Below are 18,275 nucleotides of genomic sequence, written 5' to 3'. Positions count from 1 at the left end.
CACTATGAGCGGGTGTACACATCATATATAATTTAAACAGTAAATAAAAATGCAGATGCAGATGAAAGAAAGAGAATAAGAGTATATATATAAATTTGTGCGTGCGTGTGATTTCAGTTGCTTGTTTGCTTGTTTGCTTGTTTGCTTGTTTGCTTGTTTGCTTAGTTGCTTATTTGTGTGCGTGTGTGTGTGTGCTGGTGCTGGTGCTTGTGCTGGTAATGTTAATGGTAATGGTACTTGTATGTTTATTAGACCTGCATTAATGGTTTGAAAGAAAAGATTTATACATTTTGAAATAATAAATAAAGAAATATGCATATATATATATATATAGTAGATATAGATATATAGCAGCAAAACTGAAGAGCAAATTTACGAAATTTTGTGTGTGTATATGTGAAAAATAGAGAGAAAGAGAGAGAATCTATATATTTGTATATTTAAAAATAATTATAAACGTTTTATACAATGTTGTAGTATCTCATAAGCATAGTAGATCCAACGCAGAATATCAAAATTGACAGCATTATGGAAGTGAACCAGGTCAAGTCTTCCTATTGTTATCATTAATCAAACTTCATTAATCAAATTGCTTTTTCAAATGGTAAACATTATTGTTATTTCTTCTTTAATAGACTTACTTGAAATTGACCTGGTACTTGAACATTCATTCCCCAAAGACCAGTGACAAGATTCATTGGGACCAGTATACTACCGAGTGCAGTCAACTTTGACAAGATGTCATTGATTTCATTATTAGTTTGAGTCATTTCAATTGATATCTGGGCAAGGTAATTCGAATGAGATCGCGAGGAAATCTTTTCGTAATGATTAAGAGATTGTAACATGGTAATTATGTGATCTAATATATCATACAAGAACATTAATATCAAAGTCAATATAATTATACAATTGCATATATTTTTTACTTACCTTGGACATCTCCAAGATATAATGCAACCTCATTACTCAATGCTGGTCTAGTACCGTCTATTTGTTTGACCTCGCCTCGCTTTATCAATGTCTTTACAACATCTGCTTTGGTAACCAAGAGTCTCAGTAGACTCATCATCTTCTTTCGACAGTAGCCAATCCGCCTCAACATATCTGACTGCTCCGACTCTTTTAGGATGAGAACCAGCTCGTCAATTGAGTCCACTTCAAACTCTACCGCCCTAATCAAAGGAGCGAATGAATCTGTAATGTCATCCAAAAGACCATAACATATCCAATCTAATATTCATAAATATGGTCAGGATCAGCTATACATTTTATTGTTTGCGTTGTTTTATTCTTCTTTTGTAACTATCTATCTATCTATAGGCTTTTTATTTATTTATTTATTTATTTATTTGTTTTCCGTTTTACCTGGTGTGACATTGATGTAGTCTTTGAGTTGTTTTATTCTCTTTCGAACGTTGTGCTGATGAGGCATTGGACGAAAATGGAACTATTTGGAAAGATAATCATCATAAGAATCACAAGCCTCTTTAGCTCCTTCTCCTTTGCTGCCTGGACTTGTATTTAAATATATGCGTAAACATACCGTCAGTACACCTTCTTTGAGAACCACAATGTAGAGTGCACTTGGAGAGAGATACGTTGGAGAGAATTGGTCTTGGTCAAATGTACGGAAACAAATGAAGTAATAGTTTTTGAACACTTCGCACTTTTCTCGCTGTTCTTCCATACTAATATCCTCGGCTGTTAGGGGATGAATCCGAAATATCTAATGTTTTGTTGTTATTATTTATACAACACAACACAGTACATCAGAAATAGGATATTATTATTATTAGCTATCTAGCAGTCAATCAGTCTATCAGTCTATCAGTATGCATTTCTTTCTTACTGAACTCAACGCCCGCATTTCCTCATCTGTAGGATCCAGGATATCTATCCAGAAACACCCCTTTTTGATCATTGTGCTCAGCTTCTCTCCACGCATAGGAATTTCACTAAATGATCGTGCGTGGATAGTAGCAGGTTCGTCAGGAGAAAAATATGTAAACCGAAATGGATCTGATTCTTGCTGACCATTCTGATACTGTTATTTAATATATATATATATATATATATATATAATATTAATGAATGAATGAATATACACATAAACTTTACTTTATTTGTTGTTGTTGTTTTCTTTCTTTTTTTCTTTCTGCACTTACTTTTAGCATGTCAGCATATGAACTACGTCTGTTATCTGGTGCTCCCATAGTTGACAGCCTCCGACAATGTTTTCTAGTTCCGCCAAGAGCAGCAGCAGCACCACCAGTGCTGTTGTCCTTATTCAGCTTGGTCTGGTCCATCATATCATCATTTTCTTTCTCGATATAGGCTTCCATTGCGTCAAAATCAATTCCGGTATCTTCGCCTTTACTAGAAGGTGGGAAACATACATCGCCTTCAATCGAGTCTGCCTTGGAGCTAGTATCGACATCAGACCCATAAAGTGTGTTTCCATCGTGAACTGAGCAAGTTGGATTCAATACGTCTCTTTTCAACGAGTCATTGGCAGTGTTGCCATTTGTAGTGCTTGTGTTGTTATTTGGACTGCTCATGTCAATTCGTATGTCATTTGAAATCTGAGAGGGTGATGTACTAAAGTAACCCGTTGGCTGATTGTGACTGACGTCTTGTCTTCTTTGACCAAAGCTAGCCTAAGTTGTTGTTAGTGTTTTTAGTATATATATATATATATAAAAGCAAGAAAGACTTATTTAACATTATTTATAATTGCTACTAGTTATTTACATCAACTGATTCTGGGATTGATGAATAATGTGATTGACCAAAGAATCTGGTTCGTGGTTGATAGGGGGATGTTGATTCCTCCAAGGTGTCATTGGTAGTTGCCCCGTAAGAAGAGTGAGGATTATCTGTTCTCTTTTGCTGACGCTTCTTTGATCTTCCCATATTATTTCAAGATATTTAAAATAAGGTAAAGAAGAAGAAATTTGTTTGAATATATGTTTATACAAGTACTTGAGATTTATTAATTAATTAACTAGCTAATTAATAATAATTACTCTAAAAATCACTTTATTAATCAACTAAAAAACAACAACAACAAAGAAGTAGAAAGAGTAAAGAAGTAAAGAAATATTATAGATATAATATAATATATAGAAATAAATATAGAAATAGAAAAATGTGTAATTTATAAATCTAGAACCTTGTCTCGATAAAGGAAGGGGAGCTAAACATGATTTTAAAGCAGTCACAGCGCATGAATGAATAAATGAATAAATGAATAAATGAATGAATGAATTTGAAATTAAAGTGATTTCATGATTAAACGTGTGTGAATAAAAATAGGGTTGTTGCCCAGGCTTGAGATGGATCTAGATTTCTTTTGAGGGAATGGAGAACCAGTGTAAGAAGTCTGCCCACTCTTGAGCCCTTGCTCTCCTCCCTCTTATATATATATCTATATATCTATATAGTAATTATTGTCCTTTTCTTTATTATTCTTTAATATTATTTCCTTTTCAAGACGAGCTTATTTTTAGATTCGTACTCTTTCTTCCATAAATATAAAAGGGTTTGATTGTGAAAGATCTCGGTAAACGGGTTAATTATCGTGGATTGAGAATTATATGTATATATGTATATATTTTAAAATAAAATAAAATAAAATAAAATAAAAATCATTCAACACTTTAAATGATTCAATATACTTTTGGTATTGTAATATTTCCCTTGTGCCCAATAGCAAGTCAAACAGTCTCCTGTAAATAGATTATTGTCTATAAAATAGATAAATTGAGTGTGATTAGAACAATTCCTTCCTGATCATCTAATTGGTTGTCGATAGAAAACTCTAGCTTACTGTTGTTCTGTCTGAATTGAACCGGGTTTGAGAATAAAGAAGGTTTCCCATGCTGTCGTAACACAAGCTTACGGATCAATTTGGCATTCACCATTGCCTCCAACAAGTCTTGGAGTTCACAACTCTCCAGTATCTTTTCAAATTTAATTTTCAAACCAGCCTACAAAAATATTAAAGTTAAATAGATAAATAAATGCATATGTATATATATATATCAAGAGATGTATAAACCTTCCCTTCCATTCTCCCCTCCTCTTTAGCTTTGATTTTTTTTGATTTTTAAAATGTATTTGTGTTTCTTACCAGAGTAATTCCTGGGTGAAGCAATATCTCTCCAAGCACAGTATCGGCGCACCCAACAAAGGCTATGTCGACTCTCTTGCCAGAAACATCATTCCACATCCTAACATCACTTTCCTTGCATTGTGATCCACCCAGTTCCCATTCTGAACTAAATTCTTTCAAGACCAGTCGATTTGATCCATATCCAACCTTAACAACGGCCTGAGGATCACAGGCTATCAATTGGTCAATCGATCGATCGATAAAACTTTGATCGATTGTCAATGTTTTTTCCTGTTTTTGTATAACATATAAAAAGAGAATGTCAGAAAATAAAATTCTTAAAAAAAAAGAGGGGGTATTCAAACCAAACTAACCTTGATTTCTGTCCTTTTTATTCCGTTTACTCCACTTGATTTGATGAATTGATAAATCATTCCAACTAAAGGTTCCTTTTTTACAAGTTTATCCACCGATTGTTTTTTTGGTGCGCCTGCCAAGACTTGACCTTGTTTCCTCTTCTTATTTTTCTTGTTATCGTTGTTATCGGGTTTTTGTGGGACGACTGGATTTGTGTGAAAAGAATCCGTCCTTGACACAAGCATATCTATTCCATCGCTAATCCAGAGCTCACACAGTTCAACTATAATATAAAAACGAAGCAAAAAAAAAATCATATCAGTATAACTAATGAACTAATGAACTAATGACTTACTATAATGTCTTTTTGGATAAGCCATGAGTGCCTTTTTACGAATTAAACCATCCTGATCGACCATATTAAGTTTCGCCTAATCAAACAAGTATTTTCTTTAGTATCAGTCTTCTTATTCATATTATTACTCTTCAATTACTCTCATGATTTACCTTTTTGGCTGAAATCATTCCAAAAATTACAGCCATTTCTCCAGATGTAAGATAAGGATGTATTAATATTTCTTTGCCAATCTTGTTTTCATATGCCTCTGCATTAATGAGCATTTTGTACGGCAATCTCCCAGAAAGTATCTTAAGAGCTCTAATATATATATATATATATATATGTTTATTAAATTAAAATCTCACTTTGTCCTTGTATTACTTTTCTTCCTTTTCTTCTTACCTTTCAGATATATTTAATGTATATCCAGGGATTCTTCTGCACTGACCAATCCTTGTGTACGAAATACAATCATACGTTCTTAGTCTCTCGATAGCGAGATAGATTTTATCTTTTTCAAGGCATTGTATTAAAGAGAGCACTTTGGCCATCGAATATACTGAATTTGGTGTAATAAGAATTTTCTATGAATTATTATCATTATCATTATCATTATCATGAAAATAAATAAATAATATTAGTATTGGTAGCAGTGAGATATATATATATGGCTTGACTTACCTTTATAATAATAGAAATGTAAATAAGCATGTTGTCAGAAACAGATCCTTCCTTGTCATCATCATCACACGAATATTCTGTATTGGCATACAAAGTGTATGTTCTATATACGTTGAACCGCTTAGAAATATCCGGAGGTTTTCTACTCCACTCGAATACTTCTTTGAGTGACTCGGTGTCCTTGGGAAGTTGAAAGACTGGTATGGCATTCTTCTTTCTCCTATACAAACAAATCACGAAAAGGACAAGTATCAAACAAAGAGTTACAATCTTTCTTCTTCTTATTCTCTTCCTTTCTCAAATGAAATATAAGTATATAGACAAAAGAGGTCCTTACATTAATAATTCTGTAGTTTCAGGCAATTTCTCCAGAAAGTATTCGAGGTGTGATCTCAAGTCATACTGTACAGAATCAAACGGTAAAGGGTCGTAGATGTCTCCTTTCTGGATTCCTTGTTCATATATGTGCCCCCAAATTTCCTGGAGTTCTTCTAGATGCTTGTTGAATGTCGGATCATTTTTCATCAGGCGTGCAAGCGTAGACCGGCATTGAACAGGGCTTCTGTTGGGTAGAATAGACCTCAAGGGTGCCCAAGAGCAATTTCTTAACTTGGTTCTGTACCTCATGATAGCATAGCTGTAAATCAGCGCGTCTTTCTCGAGCGTGGACCATACGGCGACATTTCTTCCCGCCCCGTTCGTGAGTAACGATCTATTGATGTCTTCGATAGTGCCGATTTTGTCATCATCTTTATGGTTAGTCAGGTCAGTTGCGTCATTGGCCTGGTGTCTGATAAACGCTCTACTGGCCACAAAGGTTGGTTTATAGTTGGGGTGGACACCTTTGTCATTAGAAGTGATTGCATCCACCTTTCCGCCACTCTGAGATATACTGATCAGACTTTTGACAGACTCAGGAATTGAATTTTTTGTGAGCCCTAGTCGCCCGTTATGCTTTTGCGCCCTTCTCCCCCGAAGAATATCGACAAGTGTACTATAGTAGCGTCTGACTCGCTTGACCCGCATATCGATCGTTCGTGCGATATGGACCATCGTCTGGTTGTATTCACGACTGTCGAGCACCAAATCTTTGACTAGTGCCGTGTTTTTTTTTAGGTACGCCTCCTGCTCTGCGGACATGATGTTATCGGACTTCCAGGTGGATGGCAGGACAATGGAGTACAGCTTGTCATCATCGCCCCTTTTGGCCGTTATTCTGGAAGTGCTTATAGCGTAGAATCTGGTGCACAGATCCTGGAGGTTTTCCCAAAATTCCTTGGCATCTTCCGCAGTCTCCAGAGATTCTTTTCGCAAGATGGGGTAGTTAGGTATAGAGTAGTTCCGTAAGTAGCCGGTCCGTAGCAACTCGACATTAGGGAAAATGTAGCCCGGATTCGGGTGGACCTTGATCAGCTCAAGCTGCTCCAAGACATTCGTCATATTGCTTATACATGCACGCACTCTCCGTTCCACCCGGATGATATTTGCTCGGAGCTGCGGGTCGACTTTGTCCATAGTAGTACCATCCTTGCACATCTGAGGAATTTCTGGTATGTCCTCAAACACACCTATACACTTGCAGTAGGTTAAGACAGGCATTGCTTCTAAAGCCTTGCTGACGTTGAGTATACGAGATCCGGTTGATTGATCATCACTACAGCAGCTTTTACTACTACTACTACTACTACTACTACTACTACTACTACTACTACTACTACTACTACTACTACTACTACTACTACTACTACCAGCAGCAGCAGCAGCAGCAGTAGTAGTAGTATCGCCATTTTCCCTTTCACTTTCAATATTAATATTACTACGGTTTGCTTGTTGTTCTGCGAGTGCTCTGTAAAAGTAAATGTGGAGTTCCTTTGCTCTCAGCCACTTTGAAACGCTCCATCCATATATCTGGCCTTGGATTCGGTAGAGTGGACTTGAATAGTTTATGACCTTTTCAATCGGCTGGATTCGCTCGATCGGAGTCTCCACAAATCTGACAGGACGAATTAAGCGACTGTTGGCCATTATTGTCTTCTTTACTCGAGCCCGAGCTAGAAAATCTTTGAAGACTTGGTCGGTTTGAGAGACATCAGGATGCAGATAAAAAGTTCGTTTTTCGACACTGCTTCCAGAACTAATCTTCTTTTTCTTATTCTTATTTGCTTTATCTTGAATACCATCGGGTTCGTCTGTATCGTCGTACTCATCGTATTCTCCTGGAGCAGGTGCTGAAACTGTCACGGTGATTTTGCGAATCTGACCAGAATCGGCCAACTGGTTCATAAGCCTGATCATGGTTTTGCGCACAATGCCATTGGCTGTGCCGGTCTTGACCTCACCACCGTTGATGTACTCTCCAAGCTCCTTGTTGACTTCGCAGATCCTCTTTTCAGCAACGTATTTTAGGGCTAGTTTATTGCGGACTTCTGTTGACATATTTAAAACCGGCTTGCTCCATCGTCTATAGCGTTTACGGGTTGGAGTGGCGTTGGGTGTTTTGGCGTTTAAGGTTGCGGTGGCGGTGGCGGTGGCAGCTGAGGTGGCGTAGTCTAAAAGTTCTACTCCCATAGACGACTCCTTGTCGTCCATGATCAAATTACTACCGTTGCTACTAGTATCATTACTAACATATTTATTCTGTTTTTCAGAGGAATCATGATATTCGATATCTTCTTTTGCCACTGTATCGAATGATCGCTTTCTTTTGCTAGTATCTGGAAAAGACTGGACAACTATTTCATGTTCGGGTTCGGGTTCAAGTTGGAGTCCTGATTCGGGTTCAAGTTGGAGTCCTGATTCGGGTATGGATTCGGGTTTATGTGCAAGGTTTGGTTCAGGTTGAGGTTGATCTTTGTTTGCGTTTTCTCTCGTGCATTTTCGTTTTCGCTCTGATGTTTCAGAATAATCACTATGATTATGTTCAGAATCTGACCCATTGGGATTACCAACCGAGTCCGAAAGTATTAATTCTATTTGGCGTTGCTTCCCTTTTTGTGGCTGTGGCTGTGGCTGTGGCTGTGATTGCCATGGTTGGTCTGTGGTTATTATTTGTGTAAACTTTCTTTTGGATGATAATCCCATTTCGAGTTTCGGTTCCTCAGACTGTGGCTCTTCTGCTTCTGCTTCTATTGTCTTTTCTGCTGTTAATGATGTTAATTTTTCAGGCGTGTCTTCTTTTTCAGGTGTTGATGAGATTGTTAAAGGCAAGAGTGCGAGTTGTTCCTTGGATCGCGTACTCGATGTTTGCTTTGCCTGTTCTGGTACGGATTTTGGAAAGAAATAGTATTGTATACCCCTGCGGCTATTTATATTGACTGGTAATGCTGATGTCGATGCTGGTGCTGATGTTAATGAGGGTGATGATAATGATGCTGATGCTTGTGCTGTTATTAATGAGGGTGGTGATACTGATGCTGATGCTTGTGCTGGTGTTAATGAGGGTGGTGATACTGATGCTGATGCTGGTGCTGATTTTAATGAGGGTGCTGATGATGACGAGGATTCTATTAATTGTGTTATTGCCATAGACGTTGTCGCTGGTACTGATTCTAATGGTGATGCTGGTTCTGGTATTAATTCTTGTGTTGATAATGATGATAATGATGACAGCGATGATAGTGATGATAACGATGATAACGATGAAACCGATAAGGCTGGTGATGATGCTCGGCAAGAGTTGTATGTTGTTTGCGCGGCAAGAGACTCAGTAGGCGCTGCAGCAACAGTGGATGTGGTAGTAGTAGTAATAGTGCTATTATTTAAGGTGAAATCAGTGAAATTGGCGGTAGTGTCTGTAGTGTCGGTAGTAGGAATAGTATTATCATTATTATTAAAGGTAAAATTAGCGAAATTAGAGGTAGTGTCGGTAGTGTCGGTAGTGTCGGTAGTAGTAGTAATTTCTGTTATTGTTGTTGTAGTAGTAGTAGAAGCGATATGATTTGTTGAATCCGCTGGCTTGAGAATATTTTTAGTATTTGGGAGTTCGTTTGCTTCTTGATCTATATCCATTGGTACGGACTCATTTTGTTTTATAGGCGTTTCTTGTGTGGCAGATGTATTATTTTCGTCGTTGCTATTGTTGTTTGTTGTGTTTGCTCTTGCTCTTGCTCTTGATCTTGTACTCCTTTTATTCGTATTCGTATTCGTATTCACATCCAAGTCCACATTCACTCCTACGCACACGTCCGTTTTCTTCTTCTTAGCCCTTTTCTTGGCAGGTACAGACACCGGTTTATTTTTTTTTGCGGGGTTTTTTCTTCTTGATTTCCAGTCAGAAGTTTCTAAAGGCGGACTGCTGTATATTGAAGTTGGTTCTTCGAGATCCTCATACTCGATATAGACGGCTTCTTCTCTTTTGGGCAATTCATGGCTGATGGTCTTCATATACTCATACCATCCCTCCTGACCATAGTATTTAAAGCAAAGGTTCTTTCCGATGATAACCTTGCCTTGGTGGATTTTGTGCTGTGGAGTTTTTGAATCCATCATGGATATTATGTTTAGCAAGATTTTTTTCAAGTGGTAAAAATCCATTGAAGGTACTAAGTTTAAAAGTTCCTAGTATAAATAATAATAAAATGAATATATATATATATATAGTATTAGAACAATACAATACAATACAATACAATGCCGTAGCCTCTTCTTTCTTTCATTCTTTATTTACCCTTCGTGTTATGCCTTTCTCTTTTGATTCTTGAATGTGCTTGTATACCAGGTATTCTAAAGGTACATCGGCCCAGGCATTAATTTCTAAGTCTGGATTTTTATTAAAGTCCTTTGCTACAAAACAATCAAAGTTTTGTTTTGGGCTTTTTTCAATTTGATCTTGATTTGAATCTTTATCTATTTAAAAGAAAGATTATATATTTATATAAGTGTGTGAGTGTTTGATAATAGCAATGACGATTAAGATATATATATATATATAAGAAGCAGTACCTGTACATGGCTTGATTAATCGAATGCACACAATTCGACCTTCTTTTGAAAGCACTTTGAGTTTTTCAATAATTCCTAGTTCTTCTAGTCTGCTAATATATGATCTGCTCCACTTGACTTCCTGAAATGTGCTGAAACCCTTGAAAAAAAGAAAAATATTCGACGTTAATAATATATATATATAATATGCATTATTTGCTTTATAAACTTAATAATTAATAAGAAAAAAAAATCAAAGGGGGTGGCAAACTTACAAATGATGAAGTTATATCTGACAAAGCCATTGTGTGATCTGGAGCTTTTTCAAGCATTTGTGACAAATGTTCGAGAACGTTTGAACGTAAAATGGTTCCATCTTCGCGAATTAAACCTGGTTTCTCGTTTTTTGTGGAGCTTTTTTTGTCTAATTGACTTTTGGGTAATTTGTGATCCTTGATTTCTGAGAGGAATCGAGTGTGGTAGCATAGGTTTGTATAACCGCCTTTTTTTGTAACACCAATTTTTGTACTATAATTTCCAGATACGGATATATATATATGTGCATGTATATATGCATGTATTAGTATGTATACAAGTCATTAATATTGTTTTGGAATAAAATCTTACACTAGTCCTAGATCAATCAAAGTCTTTAAGTTATGGAACACCCCGCGTGAATCAAGTTTAAAGTCTTCTGACAGCTGTATCTGTGTCACACCAAGTTGACGTCCGGCTGCAATTGTCTCCAGCATATCGTAGCGTAGACCAGTAGGAAATTTTGAACCGACCTATGACAGTAACCAAATATATATATAAATGCATTGGATTGTTTATAAAAAAAGAATCATTACTAATATTGTTATTATTTTGAAGGGTTGTATTACCGATATGCCATGAGATAATATATTTATTCGAATCTCTTCAATTGCTGTAATTCGAAAAGAGTCTCCAAAATCCTCAATTATTTTACTGTATGGAATTGATGCGATATCGAGCGTATTCGATGGACTATGATCCTAAAAATATATATATATATATATATATATATATGTATTTTTGTATGTTCCCTCTTTTCTTTTAACACAAATATTTTATATATATATACACACACACAGAAAGGACTTTATATTTCTTCTTCTAGTTTCTTGTTTTTAATCTATATAAATGTATATAAATGTATGTACCAATGAGAACAAGAGTCCATTGAGCTTTGAAATATAAGGCCACAAGTAGCTTTTGTATTTATCGTCTAATTTGAATGCCAATGGAGTACATCCTTCATCGATTGTTTGCGAAATGTAGGTCTGTCCCGAATTCTCAATAAATGACCAGAGTTTGTCAAGGTTGCAGCCTATTGGTATTATTATTGGTTTTTTTTGTTTTGTTTGAAAGAAGTTGGATCGAGTATAATGAAGAGTAATGAAGAGTAATGTAGTGTAATATAGTGTAATTAAGAGTAATCAAGAGTAATGAAGTATAATGACGTGTATTGATTCAAAAGAGAAATGATAATTGACGACAAACAAGTACAATTGATAGAGTTTGAAATATGTAAAATGTATAGAAGCTGTCAAATAACTCTGCATATGTATAATGTAGTATTGAATGAGACAAAAAGAAAAGAAGTATACCTTTTCGGCCTTCTACTGCTATGTCCTCGACTATTGATGATAATAGCTTATCAAACATAATATATTATATAGTAGTAATAAAAAAAATAAAAAATAAAAACAAGAAGAAGAAGAAGAAGAAGAAGAAATAAACTTCTTTTATATATATATATACCATTTCATATCATTTTATTTCCTTTTTTTGACAAGACTTTTGTGACTTGATAATATGAATTTACGGTATGAGTTTTTTTTGTTTTTTTTTTTTTTTTTTTTTTTCATTGACATATAAAACTGTAATAATTTACTATGTATTATTATTATTTTTTATTGAAAACAAGCAAGGAATGCAATACATATTAAATATATTGGTTTGTTGTTAATTGCATCAATATTATAATTTACTGTGAATTTAAAATACTAGAAATTGCTTTTGTCTTTAATTGTTATTTATTATTCGTCTTTTTTTTTTAAAAAAGTATAAATGTATAAGAATAAAAATAAAATAGAGAGACAAAGTAGAGATAAATAATTAGCAATAGGTATTTGTATAGAGAATCTCGGGGCTCTTGAAGCCATTGAACTGGGAGGAAGAACAGACGGTGTAAGCACCCATGTTATTCCAGTAGAGCCAGTCACCTTCCGACAGGAGAGGAAGGGTGGTCTTCTTGTTAAGACAGTCAATCGAATCGCAGGTAGGGCCCCAAACACTACATTCGTAGTGTTTTTCTTCAAGTTCTTCGCCATACGCAAAATGGCCGTCCTTTGCCAACACTATTATTATTATTTTTTAAAAATAAATAAATGGTATTTAATAAAATCTTGTTCTTTATCCATTCTACCTATATTTTCTCTCTCTCTCTTTATACATAAACCCCCGAAAACTTTCTTTAAAATTTTTTTTTTTAAAAAAAACTCACCATGAGGTTGGACTACTTGGTGATCAAAGATGATGCAGTTGAATGAACCATACATGCCGTCATTTACATAGTACATAAAGCTAGGTTGTTCATTGTTGATCTTGGATCGACGGGCAATGATGTTTGTACAGACAGTGAATGCAGAGGCAACAAAGTATCTTCCGGGCTCAGCAATGACACGGATGTTGGGAGGGAAGAGGGCATCGACGGTAGGACCAAGTACGGCAGCAATCTTTTCAAACGTAACACCATCTGTGACATCGGCACTAGGGAAACCACCTCCGACATCGAGCAAGGAGAAGTTGAAGCCCATTGCCTCAGCCTTGTCAAATACACCACGGGCCAGGTTGACTGCCTCGCTAAAGGCATACTGATCATAACAACCACTACCAACATGGAAACTATAATAATAATAAAGATTAATAAATTAAAGTTTCTTTTTTTTTTTAAAAAAAAAATTATAAGAATTATTTACCTGACACCAATGACATTAAGGTCGAGATCTTTAGCAGTCTGGAGAAGATGGTCAACTGTATCCAGGGGAGCACCAAACTTGATGCCAAGCTGACAAAGGGACTTTGAGTCATCGGTCAGGATGCGCAAGACAAGTTCGGCATTGGGGTAAAACTTTTTGATCTTGTAGAGTTCGTCGGCATTGTCAAAGGTCATCTTGGCCACGTTTTGCTGGGCAGCATAACGAATGTAGGATGCCTGTTTGCAAGGGTTGGCGTAGATGATGCGGCTAGGGTCAGCGCCGGTTTCCAAAGCAATCTGGATCTCGGCCTTGCTTGCACAGTCGAATCCCAGACCAAGTGATTGCAAGAGTTTGACGACCATTGGATCAGGGTTAGATTTAACAGCTGTCAATTATTATTATTATTATTATTTTAAAAAAAAGTTGTGTGTTGATTAGAAATACAATTATAATTTATTTATTTATTTTTTAAAAAAAATTAGAGATACTTACCAAAGAATGGTTCGATTCTGGGCAAGAGGGCTTTCCAGCGAAGGAACTGGCGGTAGACTTCACCAATATCACCGACAACAAAGGCATTTTCCTGGTCAGATTCCCACTTGAGCTGGGAGATCGAATCGAGCTTTTGTTTGATGGCGTCTTTGACCGACACACTAAGGACAGGGATGTTGGGGAGTCTTGCGGTTTCTAGGGTCTTGGAGACCATGGGAGAGTCGCAACGCTGGTTGAGGACAATAGTATCGAGTTCGGTGTGCATGACAGAAAAATGAAAAGGTTGGATAGAAGAAACAGAAAAAAAAACTTTGGTTGTGACGCGAGCAAGTTATTTTTTGAGCTTGTTTGTTTTGGTTTTGGTTATTATTTTTGTAAGAAAATAATAAGAAAATGTATGTTGAAGTATGAAGAAATAGAGATAATATAGAGATAATATAAACTAGATAAGAAAATAATAATAAGAATAGTAAACTAAGGATGTCTATCTATTGTTGTTGTTGTTTTCTATCAGCAGATTCAGGCGTGCCAAGGGGGGAAACCTCGCCGGTTGAATAAGCTATTTAAAAGTCTTTTTTCTGAAGACGTGATGGGCTAGACCGGACTGAAGAGTGACAGCCCAGGAACAGTGAAGTTTGTTTGAAAAGGTAAAAGAAGAAAAGTTTGAAAGAAAACAGTAATCTTTCAAAAAATAATATTAATAATCAGAAAAGGAAAAAGAGCTACTATGAATGTTGGTGGTGTAAATGAAATTTATATGTAAAATATAAAGTGAAGGAAGAAAGGCGAACAATTTGAGCTAAAGAAATTTGAATTTATATTGATCTGAATAAAATAAATAAATAAAAAAGGGGAGATAGCAGTCACATTTTATTTATTTATTTTTCTGTTCCTTTGAGGGAAATAAACGACCGAGACGAGATTGTCATATGAATTTGTTTCTCATTGGTTGTCAAGCTACAAGAAAAATGTGTATTTATATTTGATTCATACAATTGGTAACTTGAATTGAGGAATTAATATTTAGTTGCTATCATTTCATCATGAGCCATATACGAAATGTATTTATATCACCAATATGTATATAAAAGGCATCAAAGAGAGTTAATTTAGCTATACGGTCCCTCTTTGTTTAGCATACATAAATAAATGATGTCGGTTGAATGGCCTGACAGACAATAGTTAATATATATATATATATATATTAACAGTACAAAAGAAAAATAATACCAATACCAATAGAAAGATTTTATTTTTTCTGCTCTGTTTAATCCCCATTCCATCCCACCTTATTGAATTTTTGGTTCAATTCAATTCAATTCAAAATAAAAATAAAATATACCCATTGAAGCTGTACTCAACAATCTTATATTTTCTTGCAATTGTCCAAATTAGTTAATTATCGTCCTATCCTGGAATCAATATAAATTATCTACCTGTATAAAATAAAAATAAAAATAAAGAATAATTAGCTCCGTCCAACAACAGGGTTACTGTCACCTTGTCTTTTATTTTTTATTTTTATTGGAAATAATTACATATAGAACAGAATAGAACATGTATTAAGATAATAACCTGTCTTTATGTATTATTGGTAGTAGTGGCTTTTAAATGTCTATCAAGGACCATTCTCCTTTGTATAATATTTTGGTATAAACAATATAATTATTAAGCATTAATTAATGGTAGTGTCTTGAACAAAAAGAAACAAAAGGTTTCTAGCCACTTTTTTACTATTATTTTTCGAATTATTTTCAAAAATTCCGATTGAGTTACAGTCATGGATCTTTCCGTTTTTCTATTCATTTTTTTTTTAATTGTTGGCTTCCATTTGTTCTGCGGACACCCCCAATTTCTCCCTCCTCTCCTCGACTTTTGTGTACCAAAAGTAAGCGAAAAAAAAAAAGAAAGGACTTTCTTGCTCCGGTCTTGTCTTTCCCAGCACAGAGTCTCTCATTGTAACCAACCAATTAACTCCGAGAAAAAAAAAGAGTAAACACAATGCACACAATGCACATAGTCTCGACCTCTATTCGACATCCTATATATTTATATTACCTTTGTGTGATTGTATAAATTGTTAAACTTATTTTATCTGATTCGGGTCTATACATGGCTTTTTTTTTGTATATAAAATATGCATGTGTATTTGATATTTGGTCAAATCAGCCATTATTCAAATCAATGTCACCAATTATTATAAATCACTCTTTCATTCATATCATATTAACCTGTTAATTCTCTATACTTACTCACTCTCTCACTATATAGAATAACTCGTTTAGCCAAGCTTAAAATTTCCTTTTAATATAGGAAGTATATTTACCCGATCTGATTAGACAACGTTACTAAACATGCACACTAAAGACCTATTATCCTTAGCATTATTCTTATCATTATTCTTACTATTATTCTTTTGGTTTGGCACATCAAATATGTAATTTAAGTATATAAAAAAAATTGTCAATGGGAGATTTATATATATATATATATATATAAATATATAAATATTGATTGAATTTTTAGATGAGATATGGTAGATTATTATTATTATTATTATTATTATCTTGGATCTGATACGCTTTACTATTTTGTTTCATTCATTCTAACTTATTTGAAATCCATTTGTTTTCTATTTTCTCTAATCAGATTCGATCATTTAACCAAGACAAATGAAGAATTCTTGAGGAACCAAAAAATAAATAAATCTGTTTTTAATTTATTCCCACCTTCATCTCATATACCTTTAACTACTCAACGTAGATCCTGGACTGCTAATTGTACTCTATATATCTTATTTAGTTTTATTTAGTTTTGTGGTCGACGGGTACAACATTCGGTTATTAAATATATCAGTACCTATATATATATATATATATATAAGCAGAAAAGAAACAAAGAAGAAAAGGCAAAGGATATTAATCATGTTCAACATACTTTACAGCAAAAAAACACACAAAGGTTGTGAATTGTACTTGTTGGGGTAGCAGTAATGAGAGGAAATAGCCAAAATATAAATGGACATTTTTTTTTTTTGCAAAAATAAATAAAAAGAAACACCAATAGAATTGTTAGCAGTAGCCATATCAGGGCTTAATCAAGTATTAGATACTTTACCATAAAGAATAATAAACTTACTGGCAACATAACCCAATATCTTCAAGGTTTATCGTCAGTGTTGAACCCGCTATAAATGCATAAAAATCTGGTTGAGAGAAAGAAGAAGATAGTAATTGAATCGAATTAATTGAATTGATTTTTTAGCATAGTTTCTCTAGATTTGATGCGATAACTTTGAAAGTACCAAATGTCAAAACCTTCTTTGTCAAACAGTCAGAATTGGCTCTACTAATATTTCTCTTTCTCCCTTTAGACTTTCAAATATCAAGTTTGGTTTTAGAATTGGATAGAACACCAAGAAAAGAGTTCTTATATCAAACCAGTAATGTGGAATATCCTAAATAAATAAATTAAAATTGAAATTGAAATTAAAATTGAAATTGAAGAAATGAAGAATTGCTGAGATAAAGACTTTGCCCATCAACGGGTATTCAATGAATGGTATATAGATTTTTTTTTATTACAGTATGAGAATAAAAGCGCGACTAGGAAACCTATAACCACATCATCTGTCTTTTGTTTCACCAACATTGTTTATTATTATTTTTAAAAGAAAAAGAAAAAAAGCTCTTCATTTCGAGCTTTGGCGTCATGTATAGCTTGGATCAATACATTCGATGGTCCAACTATATTTGCAATTGATAATAAGGTCTCGTACTCTTGATTTTGAGTTTCGAGTAATGGCGATGGTAATGGTAATGGTAATACAATATTATTGTACTGCTTTTCCTCGTTACTCAAAACCAGAGAGTATAATTGTTGTATCATTTGGTCATCAAGAAAAGAAGCATTCATAATGAACAAAACACTGTATGTATTAAAAAAAAAGATAGAGAGACATAATCCAAGTATAATAAAAATTGGTCTAAAGACGTTCCGATGTTGCATTTACCAAGACCTTCTCTGGAAATCATAAGACAATCTGCAGCCCATGGATCTGAGTGATAAACATGGTTTCCATGGAAACGACTAGCCGTTGTACGTTGAGAAACAAAACTATCCATAGTAACCGACGCATGTAATCAAGATAACTCGGTTTACATTGTATTTCTTATACGCTTGTAGGCAGTAATTAGCTACTCTCTTTAGAACTGATCGGTTGACAATATACTGAGTTTCTACAATTAATTGGAGAGATCAATAAGAGACGACTTTGGCTCCAAGACCACATTAGACGGTGTTACATCACTCTATTCAGAGTTATCAACATTGTATTCGGTATGGGTGTTGGGCGAAGTAGCTC

General features: G+C 34.7%; 4 protein-coding genes across 4 annotated transcripts; all 4 read right to left on the bottom strand.

Annotated features, from left to right (window-relative positions):
* Positions 1-461: 461 nt before the first annotated feature.
* Positions 462-2,020, bottom strand: PHYBLDRAFT_23073 (hypothetical protein; the record flags this gene model as incomplete). The annotated part of the gene is made up of 6 exons (XM_018439793.1): positions 462-550; positions 638-862; positions 934-1,233; positions 1,369-1,450; positions 1,547-1,729; positions 1,853-2,020. Coding segments are annotated over 6 exons (1,047 nt in total), but the record flags the coding sequence as incomplete, so codon positions are not given.
* Positions 2,021-2,168: 148 nt separating this feature from the next.
* Positions 2,169-3,047, bottom strand: PHYBLDRAFT_177107 (hypothetical protein; the record flags this gene model as incomplete). Its single annotated transcript, XM_018437854.1, has 2 exons — positions 2,755-3,047; positions 2,169-2,660 (listed from the first exon to the last, which is right to left on the bottom strand). Coding segments are annotated over exons 1-2 (654 nt in total), but the record flags the coding sequence as incomplete, so codon positions are not given.
* A 9,407-nt stretch (positions 3,048-12,454) lies between these two features.
* Positions 12,455-14,684, bottom strand: odc1 (ornithine decarboxylase). The gene is made up of 4 exons (XM_018429443.1): positions 13,913-14,684; positions 13,421-13,805; positions 12,946-13,346; positions 12,455-12,799 (listed from the first exon to the last, which is right to left on the bottom strand). Exons 1-4 carry the CDS (start codon positions 14,175-14,177, stop codon positions 12,558-12,560), a joined length of 1,293 nt encoding a protein of 430 aa, XP_018295084.1. The 5' UTR covers positions 14,178-14,684; the 3' UTR covers positions 12,455-12,557.
* A 2,080-nt stretch (positions 14,685-16,764) lies between these two features.
* Positions 16,765-18,036, bottom strand: PHYBLDRAFT_165535 (hypothetical protein; the record flags this gene model as incomplete). Its single annotated transcript, XM_018435255.1, has 5 exons — positions 16,765-16,771; positions 17,051-17,117; positions 17,288-17,369; positions 17,645-17,840; positions 17,906-18,036. The coding sequence occupies 5 exons, from the start codon at positions 18,034-18,036 to the stop codon at positions 16,765-16,767; spliced, it is 483 nt and encodes a 160-aa protein (XP_018295083.1).
* Positions 18,037-18,275: the final 239 nt, after the last annotated feature.

This window comes from Phycomyces blakesleeanus (genome assembly GCF_001638985.1).
Source record: "Phycomyces blakesleeanus NRRL 1555(-) unplaced genomic scaffold PHYBLscaffold_5, whole genome shotgun sequence".
Classification (NCBI taxonomy): Eukaryota; Fungi; Mucoromycota; class Mucoromycetes; order Mucorales; family Phycomycetaceae; genus Phycomyces; species Phycomyces blakesleeanus.
The sequence above is the reverse complement of the archived record's forward strand: the minus strand, read 5'-3'. Positions and strand labels throughout refer to the sequence as shown.